Raw genomic sequence first — 27,680 nt, forward strand, 5'->3', positions numbered from 1 at the left:
TAATCATTTCGAAAAATGGCATTTTATTCGGAACCTAGTTGTAGAGAGAGTCGCCTAGCTAGAGTTACATAAATACATGGGTAAATTTTGACAATTAATTTAGCTAGCTAGAAAATTTCAGGCATATGTGGCTCGAAGCTAGATCATCGTGGAGATCTGCATAGCAAGTAAATAGTTTCCTAAGTAGTACATTTCAAAGGCGGCAAGCTAATCAGTCCAGCAATCCTCGTCGTCCTCCTCATCGAAGTCGCGCACATTGAAGTCCTCGTGGAAGAGATCCTCGCCCTCCTCCTCCGAGGACTCCGACTGTCATCTGTGGCCATTGATGCGCTGCGGCAGTCCGACCACGCCCACTCCCTTGGGCGGCCTGGGTATCCGAATGCTGGTGGATGGTCCGGCCAAGTTTGATGTAGATCCCGATGCGGAACCCGCGTTGGTTTTCCCAGAAACACTGGGTATCAGCTGGGCATTCAGCATGGTCGTGTGCTCGAAGCAATTGCAGCAGTATTTATCGCATCTAATCACCAGGATGAGTCCTGCCATCATCCAGATGAGTAATCCTGGCCAGGAATGTATGGCACACTCACTGAACAGGATCACGCCCATCAACAGCGACATTCCACAGATCATGGGACTCACATTAATCACACTGCCCGTGTATTTGGGTATAAATCCCATCATAATGGTCACGATCAGGACCCCAATACCTCCAGTAAAAGCTGCTGGAGCCCAGTGCATCACAAGACCAGCAATGCAGAGTGCAATTCCCAGGCCAATTACCACAATCGCGAAAATGGTCACGCGCCAGGAACTCACTGTGGGCACTCGCACACTGCGCTCCAAAGGACCTGCTGTAGTTACCTTGTGTTTTAGATAAGAAATTATGTTAGGAATATAACAATTAAAGCTGTTTATAACTAATCACCTTGATCTTCTCACGATACTCATCCACAATCGCATCAATGTCCGTCGAGGTGTCCGAATCGCTTTTATCAAACTTATCAGGGTACTCAAAGTCAGATGGCTAAAGTAAAAGATTTTAATAAATTATATAAAATATTTTTATTATACGTAGTAAATGGATTACTTAACAGATACAAGTTTTAAGGCGAATAAAAATTACTAAAACTTATTTCTTGATCATAAATAGAAAATATTAAACAAAATCATTTCAAATATTTTGCAAAATAAAAAACACAAAGATTAATGGCAAAATTATGGAACCTACTATAAAATATATCAATATTTAAATGAATATGAGACAGCTTATTGTTATATTATTGTTATGAAAATGTGATTTAATTAAAATAGAGCCCTTAATAAACTCACCGGTGGCTCGCCATCGGACAAAATAGTGGACTCCACATCCCTTCCCTCCCGCTGAGGACACGGGGAGGTGGGTTCGCCCAGGAGCAGCCACTCCTTCTCCAGTTCCTGTTTATTTCTGGGCTTCGTTTTGGGCTTTTTCAGGCCACGGTTCTTGGGAAGACCGATCTTCCAGAGACTCCTCTTCAAGCGACTCGAACTGGAAGTTGCAGCACTGCTGTAACTACTGCTCTTGGCAATCGGTGCGGTGGACAGGCGACTGTACGACAGTGAGGACTCGCTGCTAGGCGCCATGAACTTGGGCCTGTAGGGGATATACAGAAGGTAGAAGGCCCGCAGGAATACCCCGCCCATATGACCGGCGGCTAATGTATAACTGAGATGCTGCAGTGGACAGGCGAAGGCCAACATGGCACACATACTGCCGCCAATGAAGACGGCCAGCACGGGATTACCACTCTCTGAGCTCTCGTAACTGATCTGCTTGGACAGAATCCTCCACTCCGAGGTGGCCAAACGAACCACTATACCATACAGTTCCGGAAAGAGCTCCAGAAATGCGGCCGAACTTGTGAGCAGTAACATACAAGCCGAGGCGGGCACTAACTTATGGAAGCCACTTTCATCCAGGATGTTGAACAAAGGCACGGCAACATATTCCTCATGGGTTCTGCAAGTAAAAACATTTTTTTATCTTATATTAGATACGTACAATATTTTTATTAAATTTATATTTGTTTGTGTTAACCAGCTTAAATAAATGTAAATATTCAAGCTTAAAAAAAAATAGGAAATAATTCTATTTAGAAATTATCAAAATTTTCATGACTTCGTTATGTGATATAATAGACATAGTTGAACATTAAACATTTTTTTATGAAATTCTGTGAGTAAGAAATCATAATTTATTAACTAAATGCTGTATTAAGTTAATTGGGTCAAGTCTTGATTTTGATTTCACGTTTATATTGGGCGCCCTCAGTTGACAGGTATGTTTTACAAATGTATTCAAGTAAAATAATTTGCTTATGTTATCTAATGATTAAACTCACTTGTAGTGCACCACTGTGGATAGACAAATGGCTGTCAGCAGCAGTGAAATGCTGACCAATCCCGTGATTAAGGTCGCCGTGAATCGTCCACTTCGATGTTGTTGCGGCCAATCGCTGGGGAAGGAGTACGTAAGTAGGGCAGTGGCCAGGAAGACCTGCAGGTGGTGGTTACAACCAGTTATTAGCCGGATAATTCCTCAAATAGCAGCTAAGCTAATAACAGACGTTCCCCTAGACTACAAATGTTGTTTACGTCGTACAAAACTACTTTATTGGATAGCACAAGGTAATATACCTTTTTTTTGGAAAGTTGGTATTTATTACGAAAAAACCGTTTCATGTTATGAGAGTAAATTTAAATAGGAAAACTTATTTTTTATCATTTCGATTTTGATTAATGAAAAAAGTACTAATAGATTCCTTTATTTATTTTTTTTATGTCAATTGATAAATTGTTAAAAGGTAAAGCGTCATGCAGTAAAAATAGTCGTTACAGTTTGATTAAGGATCTACAAAAATTTGAAAAGCTTTTCCGCGAATTAAAGGCACTTCAATTAAGTGCTCAAGAGTATTTCCGAATGCGGCTCAATGAGAAACTACCTTTCTGCCGAGTTTTTGCTGTCTGACTGGTGGCTTTCCACCGAGGAATGCCGGAGAAAAGGGGGCAGGAAAACAAAAACTAAACGCGCCAGTACGTGTCATAATCAAAAGCCCGTATCCTGTGGCTCCAGCTGCGGTCACGCAATTGTTCCCAGTCACGACAGCGAAAATCGATGGGACTCAGCAAACAAAAAAAAAAGGGAAATCCGCTAAACAAAAAACTCAGACTGGCACAGTGCACTGACCCAATAACGAAGTTCCAGATCGGGAGGGGGGAGGGGGGGTCAATATGCCCACTTACACTGCTAAGTCCATCGGGCTGGAAGTAGTTGTCCGTAGACCAGGCCAACATGTCGCCCCGCCACCAGCCGACTGCGCTCAAAATCGCATTCAAGCCGAACATGCCAAGTGTCAGGATGAGGCTGAAGGCCCTCGAGTGCTGTGAATACGTTAATGCAATGAGTGGGTGTCGAGGATAAGTGGGTGGATTTCGAGTACCCACCTCCAGGCCCAGCATGAACATCCCAGTGACGAGGAAGACAACTGAGACGCCAAGAACATCCGGCCATGGCTCATTCGCGGGTGCATTGCGGCCTGAAAGTAGGCAACATTATATTTTCACTTTAAGCAACACAGTTCGTGACAAAATATTGAGTATGCGTATATATATAATGGTACGTTTATAAATATTTAACGTATTTTAAAAATAAATATACAAAGTTGAAATGTATAAAACATGCTAACTAACAGTACTTAATAAAATTCACGTTTCTCTTGAAAGAATACAAATATTTGTGTTTCAGGTTTTTAAACTATTTTTAGTTTGTTTTCTTTTAAAACAAGAAAGGAAAGCTAACTTCGGGCGGAGCCGAAGTTGAAATACCCTTGCAGAATATTCTGTAAATTATATTCTTCAAAATTATTCATATGATGCATTCTTAATACTCATAAAAAATCCCAACTTCCTAACTTTAAAAACAACAAAGTTATGGCATTTCCAATCGTTCAGTTATATGGCCGCTATAGGATATAGTCGGCCGATCCCTATGAAATTTGGTGGGTCGGATTGATTGGCCAAAAATAAAACCCATAGAAAATCCCAACTTCCTAACCTTACAAACACCCAAGTTATGGCATTTCCGATCAATCAGTTATATGGCGGCTATATGATATAGTCGTCCGATCCTTATGAAATTTTGTAGGTCGGATTAATTGGCCAAAAATAAAACTTATAGAAAATCCCAACTTCCTAACTTTAAAAACACCAACGTTATGGCTTTTCCGATCGTTCAGTTATATGGCAGCTATATGATATAGTCGCCCGATCCGGCTCGTTCCGACTTATATACTACCTGCAATAGAAAGACAACTTTTGGGAAAGTTTCAAGCAGATAGCTTTAAAACTGAGAGACTAGTTTGCGTAGAAACGGACGGACGGACAGACGGACAGACGGACAGACGGACAGACGGACATGGCTATATCAACTCAGGAGGTGATCCTGATCAAGAATATATATACTTTATAGGGTCGGAAATGTCTCCTTCACTGCGTTGCAAACTTTTGACTGAAATTATAATACCCTCTGCAAGGGTATAAAAAGTAAAATGGCCTGGGGTGTGACAAAAATTATACTCTTATTTTTAGAACCTATAATTTTATTTATTTATTTGCTAATTGAATTTGTAAAAACTTTAAGGTTTGCATTTTTTTGAAAGGTTTCTAAACTAATTGAAAAACATATGGGAAAGTATTTTAAAAACAAGAGAGAACGCTATAGTCGGGTGCCCCGACTATCAGATACCCGTTACTCAGGTATAGGGAGTGCGAGGGAGATGGAGATAGAAACTTTGATCACGCATAACTTTTTAACGAATGGTCCGATTTAAAAAATTTCTTCTACATTTCGATAGGTATTGATAAACACAATAAAATTGCATTTTTACTTTTCCGAAATATTTAAATTTTTAAAATCGTATACAAGCGATTGTGGGCGTTAAAGGGGGCGTGGCACCTTTTTGAAATAAACTTGCGCTGCGTAGGAACTCCTAGAATCTGCATGCAAAATGCCAATCTTCTAGCTTTTATAGTTTCCGAGATCTCAGCGTTCATACGGACGGACAGACAGACGGACAGACAGACGGACAGACAGACGGACAGACAGACGGACAGACGGACATGGCTATATCGACTCGGCTAGTGACCCTGATCAAGAATATATATACTTTATAGGGTCGGAAACGCTTCCTTCTAGCTGTTACATACTTTTGCACGAATACAATATACCCTTTTACTCTACGAGTAACGGGTATAATGACTTTACTAGAATTAATATTGTAAAATAATATAATATTTGATTCCTTATAGACTAGAATCATTTTATTTTATTTTTTAATGTCTATTATGCGACTTGAGTTTTATTTTTTAACTGACTAAGTTGTTATTATGATTAAATATAATTTATGCCTTTTGTAAAATATAAATTTGTGAAACGTAGTTACTACTCACCCAATATGAGGATCCTGGCCAGACCCCCGGTCATGGCATCCAGACAGGAGCTGAGAGTCCTGGCCAGGGCAGCACAGGCACACATGGCGGCCAGAGCATCCAGCCAGGTGGCCAAAAACAAACAGCCAAAGTCGAATTTATTCGTGGCCCTTACATATGGCATTTGCAGACTGCGAAGACTAGTTTTGCAACGGGCTAGAATACAGAACTTTAGTTATTATAATATAATATTCATGAATTTTATGCACCCACCTGACATAGTGCCATAGATGGTGGCCAAAAGGACGGCAACCAGCAGGCTCGGAGCGGATGCCTCATTGTAGACAATCAGATACGAGATTACCGAGGTTCCCAGGGCCAAACGGGCGCCACTCCCACTGCAGAGCACGTCCAGCAGGCTGCAAGGATAATTTAAAGGACGCAATGGGGGGAATTAAATTAAATTGGCTTGGAGAAACTGCCCTAATGAATACAAAATTGTCGAAATTAGGCAGCTGCTTTTCTCGTTCTTATTGTGCCTTAAGTTCGCCAGTAAAAATAAATGTAAGCGGTCAGAATACCAAGCGGTTTTGTAATCCAACTTAGGGGTTTTAATGAGCTTTTTATTCTCTTGTTTAAATGGACCTTTAAGTTAGACTTTAAGCGATTTTTTAATTGCCAGCTTAATTTATTTCCGCGAACTAAGAAATATTTGCAGTTAAAAATTCTCCGAATTTGTATATTTATTTTGGTTGTTTGGCATACAGAGTTTAAGCAGAGTTAATAAGCATGTACATTTACAGGAGTACTAAATAAATAATTGAGTAAATATGCCAAATTTAAAATATAACATTTGTTTTAAATAATTCAGAATAAGTTATTACCCATTTTTTTTACTGAATTTAAGCCCAAAGTGCATTTGCCTGAATAACCAAACCGACGTAATGACTCTGTCACCTTTCCCAGGACATGACTTCTGTGGTTGGACACCCATACAAATACCCGAAAGTAACGCCCACACAACCTCAACTGAAACCACAACCACGTGTACAAACACACGGACGGAAAGGACAGGCACAATTTTTTTGCATGAACATTTTTTGGCGCCAAGCCGACAATGCCAGAGATTACACTACAAAAAAAATGTTTAGAAGACTGCCTCTTATAAAGATTTTGAGGTTTTAAAACTATTATTTAAATGCTTATAATAATGCATAATGTACAAATTTAATTAGTTTGTACCGTCTTACAAAATCAAAAAAAAAATCATGGAAATTTTATTAATAATTATTGTTACTTAATACAATGAAAAACAACTTAATACAATGAAAAACAATAATTTTTTTCTGTGTAAAAGGGGAGGGGAAAAATGGTAAAAGGAGACTGCGAGCTGTTCGCTCTGTGTGGCTTGCCAAGCTCCGGGATGCCATGAGTCATGAACAGGGGATATCCTCTTACGGCATTGAAATTGAAGCTCCCACAGCAAGGCATCCATTTTCCCACTTTCTCTGGCCAATTTTCTGCCGATTGTAATTATGTGTACTTTTCGTGCATATTTAAGGCCGCTCGATTATCCTAATTACATGACTAGCTGGTGGCAGCTAGAGGAAGCCCTGCCTTCTAACTTTTGCCTTGCTGCGTTTGGGAGGTAATAACAGGGAGAGAATTGAATTTCCATACCAATTTTTCTCCCATCTTTAGTTGACTCTATTTTTAGTCGCAAATAGAGCAAACGATTGAAAAAGTAAATAAATAAATAACACAGCACGTCACCTCAATTTGTCTGTCTTTTTATTTTGCCTCTACATGTGTTGGATTTCAGTTAGTAAAACGAATGGCTAACGAGCTTAAAAAAATAATAAAATGGAACAAGTTTGTCTTGTTGAAATGGGGGGGAACCCCAATGTATACAATTTTTTTATGTTCATGTTTAAGTAATTATAATACAATAATAATTCTGAAATTGTCGGAAATTCATAAACTTTATTTAGAAAAGTACACTCTGGTAAAAAAGAAACAGTACAGAAATTGTAAAAAAAAACTTTTTTGTGGAAGGCAACCTTCAAAAAAATATTTATACTTTTATGTACTTAAATCAAACTAAAGGAGCAGAATATTTCTAACATTAAGCGAAATATTTGAATATGCTTGTATAATAAAGTAGATTCAAATATTCTGTGTAAAATATTTTTAAAATTGTGTTAATTGTGAGTTAACTAAATTAAATTAGTTTGTAAGTGCTGCCATCTGTTCTTAGAATAAAGAAAGCTCAGCACAATCATATCAAGTATACGCACTGTGGGTGTGCAATTGTATAGGCCAAGGCAAAAAACTGTGAGAGTGCCAGGCAGTGTGACGCCGCCAGAAGAAAAACAAAAAAGAAAGCAAATACCAGACAGAAGACAAACAAAACAAGAAGGAGGAGTAAAAAGAACGAGGAAGAAAACCCACACACATGGCAATCAAAAATCAATTTATTGATTACACGACTAATATCAGTCATAACAACTATCTGATATGGTCGAAATGGCTGTCTAGTATATGCCAAATGTATATATGATATGAATGAATATGGCTAGAATCCTACCTGCCACTCGATGCCATTGTTGTTGTTGTTGTTGCTGTTGTGGCTTACGCTTTTGTGGGTTTCCCTTGGCTGGCAATTGGCCAGGTTCAAAATGTGATTTGTTGCTCGTTTTTTGGCAGATCTTGGCCAACAGTAGCTGGCATTTTTAGCTCGAGCTGTGATCTTATATTTTATATTTTATATTTTATTAGATTCTTTGACACTTGACACTTGGGCTTTGGCCCTTAATTAGCCAAATCGTTCGAGTGGTAATTTCTGCTCCTTGACACGTAACCTGGCAAAATAAAAGGGGAAAAATTCGAAGGTAACGCGTAACCGCTCGCTTAAATTGGCCGCAATCCACTGACTGCTCACTTGAAGCTTTTCCTCCGCTGTCCAATAAGCTTTCACCCGATTCCGACGCACAGCTGTCCGCCGGATTCAGATTCGGATTCGGATAACGATTCTGATTCGGATTCGGATTCGGAACGAGAACTGTCCTGCGCAGTGGACATTGTTTACGTTTACAGTTGGTTGGCCTGCCTTCTGCTCTTTGGTGGGAAAATGGGAAAATGTGGGCTGGGCGAGGTGGAAAATCCGAAGGGTCATAGCTTTTGATGCTCCTCAAGTGCCGACCAAGTGCAATCTCGTTGCATAGTAAATGCATTTAATTTTTGCATTGGCTGCAGTTTCGCTTTTCATCAAGGTCCATGATCTATAGTTTTCAATTGCAAAAATGTTAATTATAGCATGCTACATTTCATCGGTTGAACAACTTTTGTACATTTATTGCTTTTTTAATTCGAATTCTTGTTTGTAGAACTTAGGTATGGTTTTGGTTATAGTTTTTCATATCACAAAGAATTTTAAAATCTAAAATTATAATAATTCGCATACCTTTAACCTTAACATTAATAAATGGGGCGCCTTATTCTATAATTAGATTGACTTTTTGCAACACACGTTTGATTGGACTAAGCTTGAAAATCTGGTTATTAATTTTTGGAAAAATAACAGTCTATACAACTTGTTTATAATTTTGTTTTGGACTTTTATATAATTAATTCAAACAACACTGCATTTCAATTAACGTAGAAAAATATCAATAAATTAAAATGTACAATGCTCAAATAAATATGGTTAATTAATAAATTAAATAAAAACATATCAAAACAATTTAGAAACCTCAATTACCAATATTTCAAAGTCCTTAAAGGTTAAGTATATTTACACAGTTGTCTTCCCTGTTAAATAATAATTAGCATTTGACGCTTCTCTGGCATAAATTCAATTCACTTGACTGTATTAAGGTCACGTAAAATAAAAATCATTAAGAAGTCTAGTCATGAATAAACAAAAAAAAATAAATAAGGAAGTAAATAAGACATTGAATATTTTTATCAAAAAAGTAATTATAAATATAATAAGACTTAAGGAGTTTATCTTTTATCTTTTAAATTGAGTCCGAAATATATAAACAGGCGGATGGATGGACATGGCTATATTAACTGATCCTGATTAAAATATATATAAATTATAGGAAATGTCTCATTCACTGCTTTTTAAACATCTGAACAAGAGTCTAAAAAGTAAGCAATCGCCTAAAATGCAAAGAATACTGTTTAGCAAATAAAAACAAATTTTGAATAATAACAATACTTGGCATTCATTATAGCTTAGGTATTATTTCTCCAAATGTTTTCTCTGTTAAATAATAATTTTCACACCTGCAACAATTAAAGTTTTCACTCTCCTGTAAAAATTTTAAGCGAATCGGAATTTAAAGTTAGCTTGAAAATAAAAATAAATTAATATCTTATGCTTATATACAAAATTAAAAGAAATTATAAAATATTGTTGAAACAATTGGAACTTACAAATACTTAAGCTTTCATTTTTGTTAAACATTTTAATGATCGAAGTCTGCAATGTCAAATTATACCATGCATATTTACTCAATTCAATGATAATCCAAAGAATCTTATATCCGAAGTTGTTAGATCTGGCATTTATCCGAGAAGACGACCTTGACTTGTGCAAATTACTCCCGCAAGTTGTGCTAAAACTTGAAACAAACAAACGCGAGAATCAGCCAAAATAAACAGTTAAGACGACAAGCAAGCCCGATTTGAGACCTTGTGGCAATCAAAGAGATAAATAGATAGATAAAACTATAGAACCGCATCCTATCGAGAGTGTTCTATTTTCGGCGAAAGGGTAAACTTTAAATGCGGTTTTGTCTAGAATGAAACGGGTTTATTTGGGCCAATCAAGCGGAAAACAATCGCCATAAAAAGCGAAACAATAAAAGCCAAACTATCTAAACATATAACTGGCCATTTAATTTGAACGAAACGTGTGCACTTCAGCGAAGTATCTCAGGAGTTTTTTAGAGGCTGCTCTCATCAAATCAACGACTCCAAAGTTCGACCTTCTGACCATCTATAGCGGCTTTTGGCCAAAATTGTCAGTTTTTTCGGCCTTTTCACTTATGATTTGTTTACTATTTCAATAAAATTCAAAGCTATTTCTTCCACTACGGCTAAGGCTAACATGACGGGTTTATAAATAAACTTTTGGTGAAATTTATAGATATTTTAAGCCGCCTTCACTTCTTTGATTGTGCCAACATTTTTTTTTTAATAATTATAATTATTGAGCAAGAAATCTTGAGCCCTCTCACAATGATGCATCAATTTTCTTACAACATTTTACAACGCTTTTGGGCATGACAGATGTTCACGATATGACTTTAGAGCATTTATGTTAATTGAAATCAAAGCCAGAAACAATATAATAAAAATTCAATGTCATTTGGGCTTCACACATAAGATTTAGTGTTTCTTTTTGTCTTTTTTCTTCTATGGGCTTTGGGAATGTGGCTCTATGAAGTCGGAAGTTGTTGGTCAGGTTTACAAATACCAATTGATTGAATTATGAGTTGCTATGGCAGGCCAATGGTTAAAAGAATCATCGGGCTTTAAATTTCTGATGTATTTAATATTAAGTGGAATTCTATTATCATATTTTTGACGTAGTAATTAACATTCAAACGTTAGCATTTAATTCTCATGAGTCATTTGCGAATTTTTATTAAAATAATGAAAACTTAGATAAGAGTGAATAATTTTAACTTAAATCAAAAAAAAAAGATTTTAATTTATAAGTTACTTTATTAAAATGTATTAAAGCTTATATTAAGTTAAGGATAATATAAAATAAGTGTTATTATAAAATATATGTTATGTTGATGTGCTAAGTTTTATTCATTTGATTTTTATTTTTAAAGCAAATAACTTTTTACTTAAAAGAGCTGCAAAACTCAACTGCAAACAGTGATATCAATGTGGGTGATCCAATCGATAAAAATAAGAAAACCCATAATCATAACAAACTCTCTAAGCTGATGAAAATTTGTTTCTCAAACAATATAACCAGATTGGATTGGTTACCCAATTCTAACAAATTCTAAAAACTCCACAACGCAATTCTCGCGAAGTGAAATAACAAGTTATTCTCAACGAGAATCCCCCAAGCGATTCAAATCTGCAAATAACCAAGAAATATCAAATACTTCAAGGGGCAAAAACGCAATTAGCACATCGCAAATGAGATTCCCAAGACTCAGACGAAATTGTTTACGGTAGCCCATCGATGGCCTTGACGCTTTTTATTTTTGCCAATAATTATCGTGCTCCTTATTGTTGTGAGATAAATCATAATTAATAATACCCGCAGCTTAGGCAGTTCTTACCAAATGGGCCATCATCAAGCATAGGAAATATGAACAACATAATGTCCAAGTCATCGGATAAACACATGGCATGAAACACGTTCGTTTTTTTTGGCTAAATACGGACCCCAGCCGGAAGTAAGATCTTAAAACGAGAATTCTGATAGGAAGTAAAATAGGTTAACGTGCAGATTGGCGCTTAGCTTTATAGACTCACCTTTATGTTGGTTCTAACGGGTTTTGTTTTTTGGCGAAGGCTACCTGTTGATTCATTTTCGACTGTCTGTCTCAATTATGGAGTTCCTATGGTTAAGACAATCTCCGTGTTTTCGGACTTGGATTCATTCGGTCAGAGTTCAGCTTATCTTTGGAGTTCGGTCAACAGGGCACGAGGCTAAATTTGAAAAAAAGGAAATAGATACTACTAATAAGCATGCGTCGAGATCTGTTCGCTTTTGATTGCATAGAACAAATAGAATATGCTTGTTTTGGGTTTAATTATTGCGGAAATATAAGAACTATAAATTGTGGCGAATCTTTCGAAAGGAGACACAAATTATTTCGGTGCGCAGTATTGTTTAAATTGATTTAATTATACCAAATTGATAATATGCTATCGGATTTTGAGAGATTTATTATTATTAAAGTAAAAGCAATGTTTCTTAGAAGTTTGCGAAATTTAAATGTTGTTAAATTCAATCAATCAACAATTCAATTGTCGAACTTAATATACATACGTTATTATACCAATCTGACATAAATAATATACTTTTAAAATGTTTTATTATCTACATTCTGAAATACTATATACAAACGTTAAGAACTTTTGATTGTAACAGACAGTAATATTTTTTTTCTTTATATAGGGTAACTCTGTTTTACAGCTGTTAGAAACTTTCGACTGTCACTCTCCAAATCTCCAAAAATCTCTCTCTTGTCAAAACAACCACTATAAACCCTGAAATCAACAGAACAGCTGAGTCTACCGCCTTTTTTGCTCCTTTCCCCCAGCCCCCTTGGTCCTCCTCTTTTCTCTCACTGCGCCTGCGTCACAAATGTCAAAAAAGCAACGCATTGGGAAACGAAGCTAAAGCGAAAAGCAATCGAAAAATATAAATAACCAAATAAAATAAAACGAACCAGACAAAAAAAGAATGCTCCAAGATCCCAGTAAAGTATTTTGCATACTTTGGTAATTAATCGATTAAATAAACGCCGGCTAACCCGAAAACTGATACGTAAAATACTAAAATAAACGGAATTTCTTGAAGTTTAAAGCGGAGGTGAAAAATTACATTTTAATACAATTTAAAAATTATAGAAAGAGAAAAGAAAGAAGGCAAAAGAAATGATGTAAAAATGTTCGTGCTCAACATGCGCTTAACAAATGGCCTTAACTATTTTATCAGTTTTTTGACCCGCAAAACTTCTTGTTAAAAATGCAAATCAAAATCTAAGAAACAGCACGTATACAAAACAAACGATATCAAGCAAATAACTAAAATTTGCTTATTATGCAATCTGAAGATGTGACGAAATCGTTAAGAATTGCCGGCCGAATATCATTTCAATCGATTAACATAACCCGTTTTAAATGCGAAAAATCCAAAAAAAAACCAAGTCCAAATTAATGTCTGTGTATGTGAAGGTGTGTCTGTGGAAAAGAGGGGTAAAGGAAGAAAAGGAACAAGAAGGAAAGAGAGCAGAAAGTGCATTGTGATGTTGACAACGAGTAAAGAGGATAAAAGTTGGCCAAAATTGCATTAAAGCTAATTTACGTGCACCCGACTTTCATCTGATTCACAATAAAATAAAATAATTTATACAAGTGAGGATTTGAGGGGAAAGTGGACAGTAGTATCCAGAAGTTAAGGTCGTTTTTTAGTATAATGATGATTTACTGCGATATTTTACTTTCCGCTTCATGCTCATCAGAGAAAAGTCTAATTAGTAATTGTGAAATAAATGATTTTTTATCGTTACACTTGTCTTATAAGTAAACAGTAAGATAATAGATAATAATAAGTAAAACGATATACAATTTATGCAGACTATCATTTTCCTTCCTATTCTTCTAAAATCTTGCATTCTTCAACACCTTGCATTCTTATTAAATGTGAAAATGTATACTTTTCATACTTTTGAGTAAAACTTATGAGAAAATAAAATCGTACACTTTTAAGCCTTTTAGAGAAAAGTTTACTCAACTAACATTTGTAATTAAAGTAACAAAGATGCATTATCTGTGGTGTCATAACATGTTTATTATTCATAACGCTAATTAGTAACTTTTCCTAAATTTTGTTTTTATAGTGATTTTATGATTAAGAAAAAATGGTCTTCGTTCACTCATCCCAAATAATTAACAAGTGAATCACCCAAGACAGCTGTAAAATAATTTGTACAATTCATAACGCTAATTAGTCATGTGTACGCCGTCCTTCTAATGCAGATGGTGATAAATTTAAAAAATAAAATATATGAAAGCATAAATCTCAATTAATTTTAAACAATTACACAAACCAAAAGAAAAAAACGGGATAAATAGCGTAAAGCGAAGCGCAGCCCAAAGCAACATAAGAACGAGCAACAAGCAAAACAAAAATAATATAAAAATCCAAGCCGAAGCTGCGGCTCAAGCTCGATGACGTCACAAGCAGAGCTTCGGCTGAGCGGCGAGCGGTAAGCAGCGCAGTCGATGCCAACTGCGACGTCGACGTCGGCGATATCCAATAGCGCGCCAAAATAAGAAGTCGAAATTCATTCCTTTCGAGCCCACAACGTTCAAATTCGTTTGCTACGCTCACGAGAGCGGACGTGCAGTGCGGAAAAATCCGACTAAAATCAGACAAAAGCCCCCAAGACCTCAAATCCAAACTATATACAAAAAGACAAAAACCCAAATCACTCACGAAACTAACTTGAAACAAAAACCAAAATTAATATCGCGTCAGTTGCTTGCGGTTGTGTTTCGTTTGCATTTAAATTAACGGAAAAAAACAACGAAAAATTGCATAAAAGAAAGCCAATTAAATTGAAAACTTGTGTCTTAGGAAAGTGTGATTTAACTAAACAAAATTAACTAGATAAAATTAAATCGAGCAAATTCAGTGTCCAATCTGTGCTAAAATGGAGAAGAACAATAACAACCTTCCCGCTGAGAATGGTCAGATCCCGGCCAATGGGCATGCCCAAACCAATGGCAATGGAGTGGTCCACCCTCAGGACAAGGCTGTTGCTCCTGTCGCCGACGGATGGGGCCAGGTCCTGTGGAATGCCTGGGATGCCTTCGCGGACGTTGCCTGGTTCATCATCTGCTGCATTGGATACATCCTGCAGGTTAGTTTTGATAATATGAATACAACAACATTCAGTCGATAAAACAAGCTCAATATACCTAATATAGTTCTTCAAAAAATGGTAACAAATATTTGGGAATGAGAAAATGTTAAAGTCGCAAATAAAAATTTTTTTAATTTAAAAATAAAAATATTTTTCATAAAAGAATATCTATTCTTAAAGAATTTAGTATATCTAGAAACTGATTATATCATTTCATTTATTTTAAAATTGAAGAAACTAATCAACACCAGCAGCTATCAAAATATTTTAAATTTGTTAAAAGGGAACCATAAAAAGTAACATGTAGCCTTCTGTTTTAATTTAATTAAAGTCAGTCAAAATTTGCTTCGACTTTAATTATCTACAAATAAAAATACCCGTAAACAAAAGGTTTCTAGTTTTTGAGTGATCAAATAAAAGACTTTATTGTATCTCTAATAACCCTCCGGCCAAGACCTTCTCACTTTTGTTTACAACGGATTAATAAAAACGGTTGTTGAAATCGCATTTGCTTCCTCGGCTCGAAAGAATAATTTACCTTCGGTTTGACTTTGGTTTATTAGCAACATTGTGTGATTTAGTTAACGCATTTTACCTTCGGGTCTCGACGAAATGTGTCAATGTTATAGGAGAGAATCGCACTGAGAATTTCAAGTCCCGCGATCGCATGGCTGGCAAAAATAATGAACGACAGCGATTAACTTATTTAATTAGCAGCGGAAAGGATGTGATATATGGCCAAAGGTAATGGGCATTGCCAATGGCAGCACGTGTGGCGTTTAATTGGAACCGTGAAAGAGATTTAAGGCATTAAGATCCACCGGAGACAAGTTGTGAGATCGTATCTTCAGATACAAGGGAGGGGCCAGGTGAGCTAGGGACTGCTCGAGATGATGTAAACCAGCCTGTGAACGATAATTTATTTTGACTTACGGATTTGGCTTTTGAGATGCAATCAGGGGAGGGAAAGGATTGATGGAACCAGTTGGGAATTGAGTTATCACGTTTCATATTTTCACAAATTAATTGAATAGCAAGGGAAAATATTTGCCACAAGACATACAAAACATTAATTTTTTTAGAAGTCCGACAAAATGGTTGTAATCAAACATTTAATAGAAAACTGATTTAAAAAATTTAAGTTTTCTTTATAAATAGATTTGATAAATAACCGTCAAAAATGTATAAGCTAATAAGTATGTAAATATATTTTAAGCTCGAAATAAAGCCATTAAAATATACAAGTCTATTAACAATTCGCCATAAATTTGCGCCAAACAGATAAAAACCACCCAGAGATTTAACAATGAATTAGCATTACCAGTAATTATAATTAATAAAAACTATCCATTAATCTCAATTCGAAATGCAAATAAGTGCTTAAGTGACTAAAACAACAGCTTTGCTATATGTTGGTCACATGCCTAATTAATTGCCTTAACTCAGTTGAATGAGATTGCAAACTTCCAGAATTAAAAGTGAAAAAATCATTAGGGCTAACGAACCAATAAAACTGCCCATAGGCTCTTTGGTAATTGTAATATAAGGCTCGTATTGGGTTCAAACTGACACTCTGACACGCTAAGTGGTTTTTAAATAACCAAAAATAAAAGACAATAAAAGCAATTTCGGTTTTATTGCGTAAGACTCGTTTTGAGGTAATTATATTTTCACTTTACCGCAAAATAAAACCTTTTGTGGCCAAGGGTTAGTGAGATTTGATCGCGAAATATTTGTGGCATGATAGCCAGATCCATCGGTATTCGTCAGCTGCGGTGGCATCATTATGCACGAGCCGCATGGGAGAGGGCTATAAAAATAGAGACGGCTGGAAAAACTGTTGACATTTGCATGCCAAATGCAAAACCAGCGACTCAGAAAGACAACTGAATTTGCATGTCAATTTACGTATTTTGTAAACGCTTAAATGATGATTCTAAACGCTAACCGCTTGACTGGTTATCGATGATAGCTGGCAGATGTGCAAATTGCTGATTGTTGTTGCGGATAGACCGATTTATGTCAATGCATTGCTGGCATGCATTTAACAAAAGACTTGGGCAACAAACATGCGCTGAAAGTTCCACCTACAATTTGGACATTATAGGAGGAGATCTATGTGGACTTTGTTACACTGGGAGACGTTTAGTCCAAGGTTTTAAAAATTATATTGAATAAATAATTAATTAATTACTAGAAATTATTCTTAGCTATGTGTTAGTAAGCAATTTTTCTGCTGACATATTTCTTCTGTATAACAAAATTTCAAAACATATCAGTTAACATATTTAGTAAATGTAAAATTTATTAGACTTTCTTTCTAGAGTGGTATTAGTAATTTAATTTTCTTAAATAATATCTTTTTATTGAAAACCTTAATCTTTTAAATATTCCATAATTAAGAATAAAAAATTAAATTAAAATATTTTTTACTGATTTTTGGTTTAAAAAACCCTAAAGTAATAATTCTTTAAATAAAATGGTTCGAGTTATTTAAAATCTATGTGAAAATACATATAAATTATACAAAATAAATTTCTAGTGAGATTTATTGAATAAGAATTCTAAAATCCCTCACCATTTTGGGTCATGTTTCTTCGAGTGCCTGGGGCATGTAATGAGCCAATTCAGCAGAGTTACTGGCCGCCGCTGAAGTCGCTGTCAACTGCGCGGCTGCGTTTGGCTTGTTGACCTAGTTCAACTTTTGCATTTTGCCGGCTTTGTGGTGGTGCTGGCCACTTGGAGAGCCTGTTTTTATTAGCTAGTCGCAAGTCCCACACTCACACACATCGTATAGGTAATTGTGGTAACAACAACAGCCACCGCAATTTCGCGGGCATTCGTTGGCTTTTGTTTGTGCGTTGCAAACGCAATTGAAATTGAAAGTGTTTGCGGCCCCCCGAAAGGCAAACAGCTAAATACAATATCTTACTACTGGATGGGCTGCCTTAGCTGCCTTAGCTAACCTCTTTGTAAGCTGTAAGCCGTTTGTTGGCTTAGAGACCGGGCCGGTTGCAGGTTCATAACCCGCATGCGGCCTTGTGCTTTCGACTGATTTACGGCTGCCAGTGTGTGTGAGACTGAAAAATGGGTTACGGGGCGGGTGTACCCCAGTCAATGGACATACATATAATATGTACAAGACAAGAAAAAAAATACTGCCTGACTGGCACATCGTACATCATCGTGCAAAGAAATACACAATGTATGCCAGCGAGCAAACACTTAAAATTATTTGAGGAAGCTAGTTATATTTCAAAAATTCCTCAAGCACAAAATTATGGTTTTAAAATAACGTAACAAATATTTTCCTAGTCTAAAATAAGTCGTGGTATTCGTGAGTTTCAAGTTTTGCCAAAAATAGCAATGCAACCAAGTGCTGTTTTACAAAATATATATAGAATTCTTGGAATGATTTGATCATGTGTTAGATCATCAGAAAGTTCGTGCCCTAAGTCATTTGTTTCTTATTTTATAATTACAGACCCATTTTACTGTATAACCTAGATAGTTCTTTTATTTTTGATAAGTTGCATTTTTTCAAATAAAAACCCTGTAAGCCTAAATAGCTTGCTCTATTGTTTACAGAATTATAAATGACACCTGCGAGTTTCTCTGTCTTAAAATAAATGTACTTCGAGCTAATCACTCGACATATCCGTTGCAGCTGAATTTGGCTTAGCAAATATCCGCTCTGGCAGACAAATTGCCACTCAATTCACTCAATTCACAAGTTGCAGCAGTCGAGATCGCATAGAATTTGATTGTGCGATCTATGAGCGCTCGAATCCAAAGCAAATACACTGCTAGAAACCTTTATTGTGATGCTAATTTCCAACAACATCTATAAATGAAAATTGCCATTGAAGGCCTCACCGGCAACCGATAACAGCGACCACCCGCCTGCCATAAAAATCAGCAAAAAGCACAAAAAAAAAAGCAAAACAGCGAAGAGAAGCCAGACATGAGCAAACAAAACTTAAAGTGCAAAATCATTGGCCAATTGGCCAGGCAGCTTAAAACTTTCAAGTGTATAAGGGGAGGGGAGCGGAGATTCGATTCAAATGCAATGCACCACGTTGCAGTTTGCTGCATTTGCTGTCGGCGGGGTTCAATTTCAGGTTTATTATTATATTTTGTGATGCCTTTGCACTCTAACTGTGGGTATATGTATTTATTTTATTCATTACAAAATTATAACTCACTATGAGAAATTAATAAAACAATATAATAAAACGTTAAATGATGCATGAATCATTTGTTAAATGATAAATAGAAATGAAACCTTCTTTTAAAGTTCATAAATGATATGTTTATTTAAAAATTGGAACACAATTACAAAATTAATCTAAAACTGATGCTTACTTAAAATGCAAAGAGATTATTCGTCGAAGAATTTGAAATTGTCCCTTTCTAATTATAGATACATTTTTGAAAAAATCTATTAGCTTAATAGAAAGTGTATATAAAATGCAAAGAAACCAAACTTCAATGCATTTAATATTGCCGCTGTAGCTTTTTTCGTTTTTATTGCAACTGTCGGTGTCTGTGTCTAGTTTCAAAGCGATTCGGTGAAGAAGGTCATTCAAAGAGGTGGCCAAGGGGCGGGGAGGGGTTGGGAGAAGGGGGGGCGGACTGGCTGTCGACGTCAACCAAGTGTTTGTGCATTGGCAGCATTGCAACACCGGCGTTTACAATGTTTTGTGGCAAGTTCGTGCCTTAAGTCTTTTGTTTTTGGCTCACTCACACAAAATGCACTCAAAGCCACTGTGTATTTTCCACTCGACTCTCAAAAAGTGGCCAAAATTGGAGCCAATTTAACCGACAGCAGGTGCGAGTGTGTGCGATATCAAGCTTTTTTTGGGGTTGGGCAAGAGACCGCCAGCTTGTGGTATTCGGTTTCACTTTCGGCCGGCTCTAGAACCACGTTAACTACCTTAACCATGTTAACCAGGCGGTGGCGACTTCGGCTTATTGATATTTTCGCAATTATCTTGGAACTGAGCGCTCTCAGAGAAACAAGTTTTTCCATTGACTCTGGTCTGCAAACATTTGATTACTGGCTAAGAGCAGAGCTACCACTGATGATGATGATGATGATGATGATGGCGGGAATGGAAATAACACAGCCGGCTCAACGCCTTAGAAGTCTGAGCGCGAGAGGAGTTCGAGATCCAGAGATCAGCCATTTGGCATTTGGTTTGCATAACTTATGCAAGATTTTCGCAATCTGCAGAGCCGAGAGAATTCCACACATATTCACTAATGAGGGGGCTTCCCATTTCATGTTAATTAATGTTTAAATAGCTCTAATGAACTAAACACATTCCGCCATTTGTGCAACTTGGGTCAATTATTGTTAGATTTTTGTATGTTAACGCTAAGGATGTTTGCTCAGTTGTCTTGGGTAAATTCACATAAATGTAGAAGGCGTAAACAAGTTATATTTTATATAACTCCAATATAAAGTTAAAATACGAATTAATCTGAGATACAAAATCCGATCTATACGACCCTGGAACTGTAAAATCATATGTAAATTCAAATTTATAACATGGAAACCTAAAATACAACCTTCAAATGTAAATAATTTTCCACTCTTGTAAGCTGCCATGTAATTATCAAATGCATCTATAATTAACTTGTTTAGTTTCTCGCCCCATCATGAACAAATTTCCGTTACCAAATAAAATAACCATTTATCATTTTCTAATGGCAAAGACCTTTGAAAATTTTCCAATCGCTTAACGCAAGTCAATCAAATCAAAATCAGTGCATCCAAGATCAATCCGATTTTGTGGCCTTCCGTGGCTTACAAAGGTCAAAGCTTGGACCTTGACAATCACCGGCAAATCAGAAGACAGACGACAAAAAAGCGACTAATGCTATGAGACCAGTAAACCCAGCTGAATGAATTTGATGCTGACTCGGCATGTTCGTGGGGAAACATTTCAGCCAGACAAACAAATTCTTAAATGACACGGCAAAAGTCTAAAACTTGTCTGCAAAATTTACATTTGTCTAAACAAAAGGCTTGAAAAGTTTCCGTGATCTTGCGGCAAATCTTTCTCTTTCATTCTTGCCAACTAAATTCGATTTCAATTTGCATATTTCTGCCTTTTATGTCATGCCTTAACATGAAAAGAAATCGCTGCTCCCATTATGTTGATTATCGTATTATGTATAAATTATAATTGCGCGCTTCCTGTCCTTGTTATTTGAGTTGAGCTGAGAAAAGAGCACATTGCATGTTAAATTATGTGACAAAATGTCTGTCAACGAGCTGGCAGCAACAGCATGGAAATAAAAGGGCCAAAAGCAACTCATCATCATTGTTGTCAGCAACATCAACCCGCCCAAGACACCGGTAACAAGTTTCCTTTGATTAATTTTGTATAATTTATGATACCATTTTTTCGAAGAGACAGGAAAACGTTTGCGAAACAAAAGAAGGGAAGGTGTTTTAAAAAAAGCTCCGATGTCGATATACCCTAGCCGTTTTTAAGATATTCTTAAAAATATATTGATCCTAAATCAAGAAAAACATTTATTAAATATTAATACATTAAAATTGTTTCAAATCAAACTAAATTTAAACATATTCCAAGCATATGAATAACAATCATGACAATGATATTTTACATTCCAATTTAAAAAAAAAACGTTGGACTTCTTGGGTTACATTAGGTAAATAATTTGTGAATGACATTGATGTTCTACCGTTTTTTGAACATATATATGTATTCGAAATATATTTAAATAAGAATATGCCACCTTTTTTGAGGGTATAAAAAGACAAAGTTGCGACACATTCATTGTTAATGTCAAAATAATTGGACACGCTTGCCGGACCTGGCTGAAACCCCGGTTCTGTTTCAGGTGCAAAGCCAAACCCAAGAGACCAGGTGCCCTGAGCGGATGGGGCGAATCGCTGGCAGCAGGTTCGCGTGTGGCATGAAAATTTATGGGATGCCCCCGCGTGCAACGCAGAAAGTGCTACTGTGCAACATGTTAAATATTAAGTTCGCCGCCTCAGTCTTTTGTTTTGCCTTTCCCTTTCGTGCACTTTTTCTTTTCGGCCGCAAAGGAGGCGCGATGGTCATAAATTTTGACAGCTTATTGACACTAAACGAGCAGAAAATGTTTGTGCAAATTTTCGACTACCTACATGTATCAATTAATTGCGGGGCAATTGAGGTGAACTACTCGCCTCGCCCACTGCCGCCTTCAATAGTTTTTCAAGGCGGCAAATTGTGGTCTATTAACACGCAGATGCCAAGTGGCAAAAGTTGTTTACAATTTTACACTTTGTTTGGGCTTCCTTTTGAGTATTGTGTAAACTTTGAATTTGTCTCTATTTGCATACGCGTGACTCGGATCTGTTTTTTGGTGTACATATAGGAAATGAATGAGACGAGAAAACAAAAGACTTAAGCAACGAACTCATTTGCATAGCGTAGCATAAAGAGAAAGATAGAAATTTTATGGTTTTATTTTTGCTGAATGGAAATTCGGTGATTAACATATTTTACAGAATATTTAATAGGTTATTTATGTGATTAGGTGAGATGAAACTTGTTTTATAAGAATGTTCTTGGTTTTGTAATTTTTGATTAAAATCATACATTTTGTAAATATAAATAAATAAATATTTATAAAGGCACTGTCTGCCTTTTTTTTAAATAAAACCGGGTTAGTAACGTTAATAATTTAAGCTTTGGTTGTAGGAAAGGAGATAAAAGAGTACAAATAAATATACCCTCACACCATAAACAAAATTTCTATGAACTACAACAGACATAAATAGTCTACGGAACCCTTGCCAAATGGATATTTAATTAACTCTTCCTAAAAAGTAATTATAGCTCTCCTTTAATTAAATTCAATTTTCTGTCGCTTCCAGGATCTTTACTATATAGCCTTCGGCTATCCCGAAAAGGAGCTCAACACAGACATTGCATTGATCACAGGTGGTGGCAATGGACTGGGTCGCCTGCTGGCCGAGAGACTGGGAAAGATGGGAACCAAGGTCGTTATCTGGGACATTAACAAGAAGGGTGAGTTCCCGAATGATGCGGCATACGAGAGGCATATTAAATAATTGTGTTGTAAACCATTGCTATTACAGGCATTGCGGAAACCGTCGAAATCGTTGAAGAAGCAGGCGGCTATTGCAAGGGCTATGTGGTGGATATCTCCAAAAAGGAAGAGGTCTACAAGGCGGCCGATGTCATCAGAGAAGAAGTCGGTGATGTAAGTACAAATATATTTTTTAAATACATGACTTTTGTTGCTTTAACTATTATTTATAATATCATTTTAATTTATGATATTTTCTAAGACAAACATTATTAAATTATGTAAAAAATTATTGGTGATAAAAATTATCTAAGGTGATAAAAAGATTCATAGTTCATACAGTTTTTAAAAGATATCTGAAAGAAGAGAATTCTGTAAAAGCAACCATTTTGATCAAAACACAATATATAAACGAACAAGAAAGGTATTTTTTAGTGACACGTCAATGATCCAATATTTTTCATAGTTTCTCAATTCATGGGGAAAGGCTGTAGGAAAGTGCGTGCGGGAATTGAAGCATAAAAGTCCAGTAATTGCTGTTTACAGTCGACCGCCTAATGTGGCATCAGACTAGTCGTCATATAATTGTTTGTTGAGGGGCGTTTAATGGCTTTTATGCTGGCCAGAACTCAGCGTCGTCTTAAGAGCGCGGAACACATGTAAGCCGGCACCATCCAAGAGTTGCTACAGTGACTGCCACACCCCGTAGCAACACATTTATGCATATTCATGTCATAAATTTAAAGCGAAGCCAGGGCGGAGAGAAAAAAATTTGTATGCATGAGCGCATCGTCATCGTTGCGGCAACCTTGAGAAATTGTTGCACATTACACAAACGGCAGGAAAAAAAGGCAGAAGCCAAGTCCAATCCGGTCTTCTGCAAACTGGTTGCCACTTCGCATTCGATCTGCTCATTTATCACAATCTGGGGCAGTTTCCAGGCACTTCAGAAATGCAAGTGATATTCAAAATAATCCTCAAACTTTTAAGCTTTTGTGACTTTTCACAATGCTGTTTAAATCAATTTACTTGCTAATTATGGAGATTTTCTTTTTTGGTGCTTAGCTTTGTTCTTTCAATTAGAACTTTGCTCACGTTGTACAAACATGAGCTTGGTTAATGAGTAAGTGAATAGTCAAGGTTGAGGTAATCCGTTAATTATAGGAAGAGTAATTAGATATTACTCACAAGAACAAATAAAGTTTAATGAATGAAAATCAGGCAATTGTTTTTTTCGCTTTGTTTGGAAAGCGAACATTTTTTATTTATAAATAGCAATATTTTATCCAGTTATCTACATAGTATCTTCTTTTTGTATCTTTCTTTAAAAATATGTATTTGTATACTTTCTTCATTTTGTTATTCTTTAATTTTCAATTTACTTACGTTTTTTAACAAAATTGTATTTCTTTTTTCTCAACCACTTTCAATTTAAATTAAATTACATAATAATCCTCCAAGCTTCACCATTTACACAAAGACATTTAAATGCTCCAAAATGGTTGCCACAAGCATCTAATGCTATCATTAAAAGATTTTTCATGCATGGCCAGGTCAATTTCCAAAGTTTACTGAACTGCCAAAACCCCCAAATTATTTGCTGAAATTATAACTTCAGTTGAAAAACGATGGAAAAGTGGTTAAAATTATGTCAGAAATTCAAGCATAAAAAAGCAAGCAACAAGAACACAACACAAAAAGTGAAGAGAAAAACAAACGGAGCCATCATTTTGAAAGAGTTATATAATGACAGCGGCAACATCGTTGAACCTGAAAGTCACAAAAAATAAATAAAGATAAAAACCAGTGGCTATACACAAAATAAAAAAACAAAAAAAATTAACTGCTTAGTAAGTCATGCGTTATGCAGATGACGCGCTGCTTTTTGCTGTCTTTTTTTAGGTTCCAATTCTGTTGTTGTTTTTTCTTTCAGTTTTACTATTACTAGCAGCCCTCTGAAATATTACATTTAATATTTTTTAATGGCCCGACGATGTTGTTGTTTGGTTTTAATGGTTCGACGCTGTTGTTTTTGCTTAATGCACGCCTCGTTAAATGTTTTTGCCCGGTTACAGCGGGGCAAATTCGAAATCGCTCATACGCAATGTATGACCTGCCCCTGCCCCACACACCAATTGCACTTGAACTCGCCCTCAAATCGGATCACTGTTGTGCACTTGTTGTTAACTTATTTAACCACCATCTGTAATCGGATATGTAGGTCCAAGGGGGACAAAGTGTGCGAGCTATTGTTACTTAAGTTTTTCAAGCATCTTACATTATTCGCATTTAGACCTTGACATGCTCGACATTATGGTTGGCTGCCATTTGAAGGATTTCACTTATTGGGAAAATAATAAATCTACGAAGCTTGCGGAAGTTTCAAGGAAAACTTTACTGCAAATTCTTACAAAATTTGTTAGGCTCCAAAAAGGAAATTAGACACGAAAAACTGCAATTCAAATTTATTTTCTAGGCAGGTCGTAAATCAAATAACTTATAAAATACCAAAACGACTGACTTAAGCAAGTCCACGCCTTTAAGGCATTTTACCAGATAGTCAAACAAGTCGAGAATAAACATATTTTTTTGGCATTTCGGTGTTAGTAGCACAACAAGTTACGCAATATGCAAATTGCTGGCAAGATTTTTGGCAATGTCTGCTGGCCATTTAGGCGACAACAATTTTCCATTAAGGCAACATTTCAAATTATCTAAGTAAATGTGTATGTTTCTCTAAGTTTCTTTGGACTACAATAAATTGAGCTAATTGTTTTTGAGAGTATTACATTGTATTAAGTTATTTTGCGATACAGTTTTACATTTTTCTAAATTTAAACCAAAAAATATTTTTTACTTTGTCAATTTAATACTATTTACTACATTTATCATGATTTAATATTTTTTTCTTGGTAGAAATAATGGGCTTAATTATAATAAACATAAATTTTGTTCTGTTTTGACTGGTTCTGTAAGGTGCAATATAAAACTTGATTCTTTTTATACCCTTGCAGAGGGTATTATAATTTCAGTCAAAAGTTTGCAACGCAGTGAAGGAGACATTTCCGACCCTATAAAGTATATATATTCTTGATCAGCATCACCAGGAGAGTCGATCTAGCCATGTCCGTCTGTCCGTCCGTCCGTCCGTTTCTACGCAAACTAGTCCCTCAGTTTTAAAGCTATCTGCTTTAAACTTTCCCAAAAGTTGTCTTTCTATTGCAGGTAGTATATAAGTCGGAACGAGCCGGATCGGGTGACTATATCATATAGCTGCCATATAACTGAACGATCGAAAAAGCCATAACTTTGGTGTTTTTAATGTTAGGAAGTTGGGATTTTCTATGGGTTTTATTTTTGGCCAATCAATCCGACCTACCAAATTTCATAAGGATCGGCCGACTATATCTTATAGCTGCCATATAACTGAACGATTGGAAATGTCATAACTTTGGTGTTTTTAAAGTTAGGAAGTTGGGACTTTTTATGAGTATTAAGAATACATCAAATGAATAATTTTGGAGAATATAATTTATAGAATATTCTGCAAGGGTATATTAACTTCGGCTCCGCCCGAAGTTAGCTTTCCTTTCTTGTTTAAGATGTGTTTACTTATTATTCGACATTTGCTAAATTCTTGCTAAATTTAATTCGTATAATTTCTGAAAGGCTTTGTAATCTTCTTTATTAACCCACTGTACTTAATTACATATTTTCCCTACTAAAGTTTGACTACATTTTGTTAACATTACAGATCACAATGCTGATCAACAATGCGGGCGTTGTATCGGGCTTGCACCTTTTGGACACACCTGACCATCTGATCGAGCGGTCGTTCAATGTGAATGTCATGGCACACTTTTGGGTAAGTCCATAAAACCACTCTGCGGCCAGAATGTGGATGCTAATGCCAGTGTTTCAATGTTGCAGACGACAAAAGCGTTTCTGCCCAAAATGATTGAGAATGATCGAGGACACATTGCCACGATCGCCTCGCTGGCCGGCCATGTGGGCATTAGCAAATTGGTCGATTACTGTGCGAGTAAATTCGCAGCGGTGAGTTTGCTTTATTTCTACCCTCGTGATTCCCCCCTCCATGAGTTATCGATAATTACAGGTTGGCTTTGATGAGGCTTTGAGGCTGGAGCTGGAAGTCCTTGGACATACGAACATCCGAACCACCTGCATCTGCCCCTTCTTCATCCAGGCCACTGGCATGTTCGACGACGTGAATGCCAGGTGAGTGCCATCCGTTCAACTGCCTCTCCCGATCCACGAGAACTGACATTTTGACTTGGTAAATGATTGCAGATGGGTCCCCACACTGAATCCCAACGATGTGGCCGATCGTGTCATTTCGGCCATCAGAAAGAACGAGAAACTGGCCGTCATTCCCGGCTTCCTGAAGATCCTCCTCTCCTTCAAGTGGTAAGTAAACAAATGGACTTTCGCCCCAGCCTAATAATGATAATTTGCCGCACTTAATTAGGCGCCATA

At 36.3% G+C, this 27,680-nt stretch overlaps 2 protein-coding genes across 3 annotated transcripts in view; one reads left to right on the forward strand and one right to left on the reverse strand.

Annotated features, from left to right (window-relative positions):
* On the reverse strand, nt 1–13,041 carry LOC108048808. 2 transcript variants are annotated; one of them, XM_017129828.1, is made up of 11 exons: nt 12,903–13,041; nt 11,980–12,156; nt 11,784–11,922; nt 5,737–5,882; nt 5,485–5,679; nt 3,481–3,572; nt 3,280–3,417; nt 2,379–2,533; nt 1,330–1,996; nt 926–1,024; nt 1–861 (listed from the first exon to the last, which is right to left on the reverse strand). In XM_017129828.1, exons 4-11 carry the CDS (start codon nt 5,741–5,743, stop codon nt 310–312), a joined length of 1,905 nt encoding a protein of 634 aa, XP_016985317.1. In that variant the 5' UTR covers nt 5,744–5,882; nt 11,784–11,922; nt 11,980–12,156; nt 12,903–13,041; the 3' UTR covers nt 1–309. The 2 variants fall into 2 exon arrangements, with proteins under 2 accessions (XP_016985317.1, XP_016985234.1); XM_017129745.1 differs by lacking the exons at nt 11,784–11,922; nt 11,980–12,156; nt 12,903–13,041 and adding an exon at nt 8,051–8,377.
* LOC108048939 (estradiol 17-beta-dehydrogenase 11) overlaps nt 12,836–27,680 on the forward strand; it is a 16,587-nt gene continuing 1,742 nt past the window's right edge. Inside the window, exons 1-8 of the mRNA XM_017129949.2 lie at nt 12,836–12,932; nt 14,076–15,101; nt 23,008–23,161; nt 23,233–23,357; nt 26,938–27,048; nt 27,114–27,239; nt 27,301–27,422; nt 27,495–27,611. Of these exons, the coding sequence (XP_016985438.1) occupies nt 14,892–15,101; nt 23,008–23,161; nt 23,233–23,357; nt 26,938–27,048; nt 27,114–27,239; nt 27,301–27,422; nt 27,495–27,611 (965 nt within the window). The 5' untranslated portion in view covers nt 12,836–12,932; nt 14,076–14,891. The remainder of the gene's footprint in view (nt 12,933–14,075; nt 15,102–23,007; nt 23,162–23,232; nt 23,358–26,937; nt 27,049–27,113; nt 27,240–27,300; nt 27,423–27,494; nt 27,612–27,680) is intronic.

This window comes from Drosophila rhopaloa, unplaced genomic scaffold, assembly GCF_018152115.1.
Source record: "Drosophila rhopaloa isolate 14029-0021.01 unplaced genomic scaffold, ASM1815211v1 contig_2, whole genome shotgun sequence".
NCBI lineage: Eukaryota > Metazoa > Arthropoda > Insecta > Diptera > Drosophilidae > Drosophila > Drosophila rhopaloa.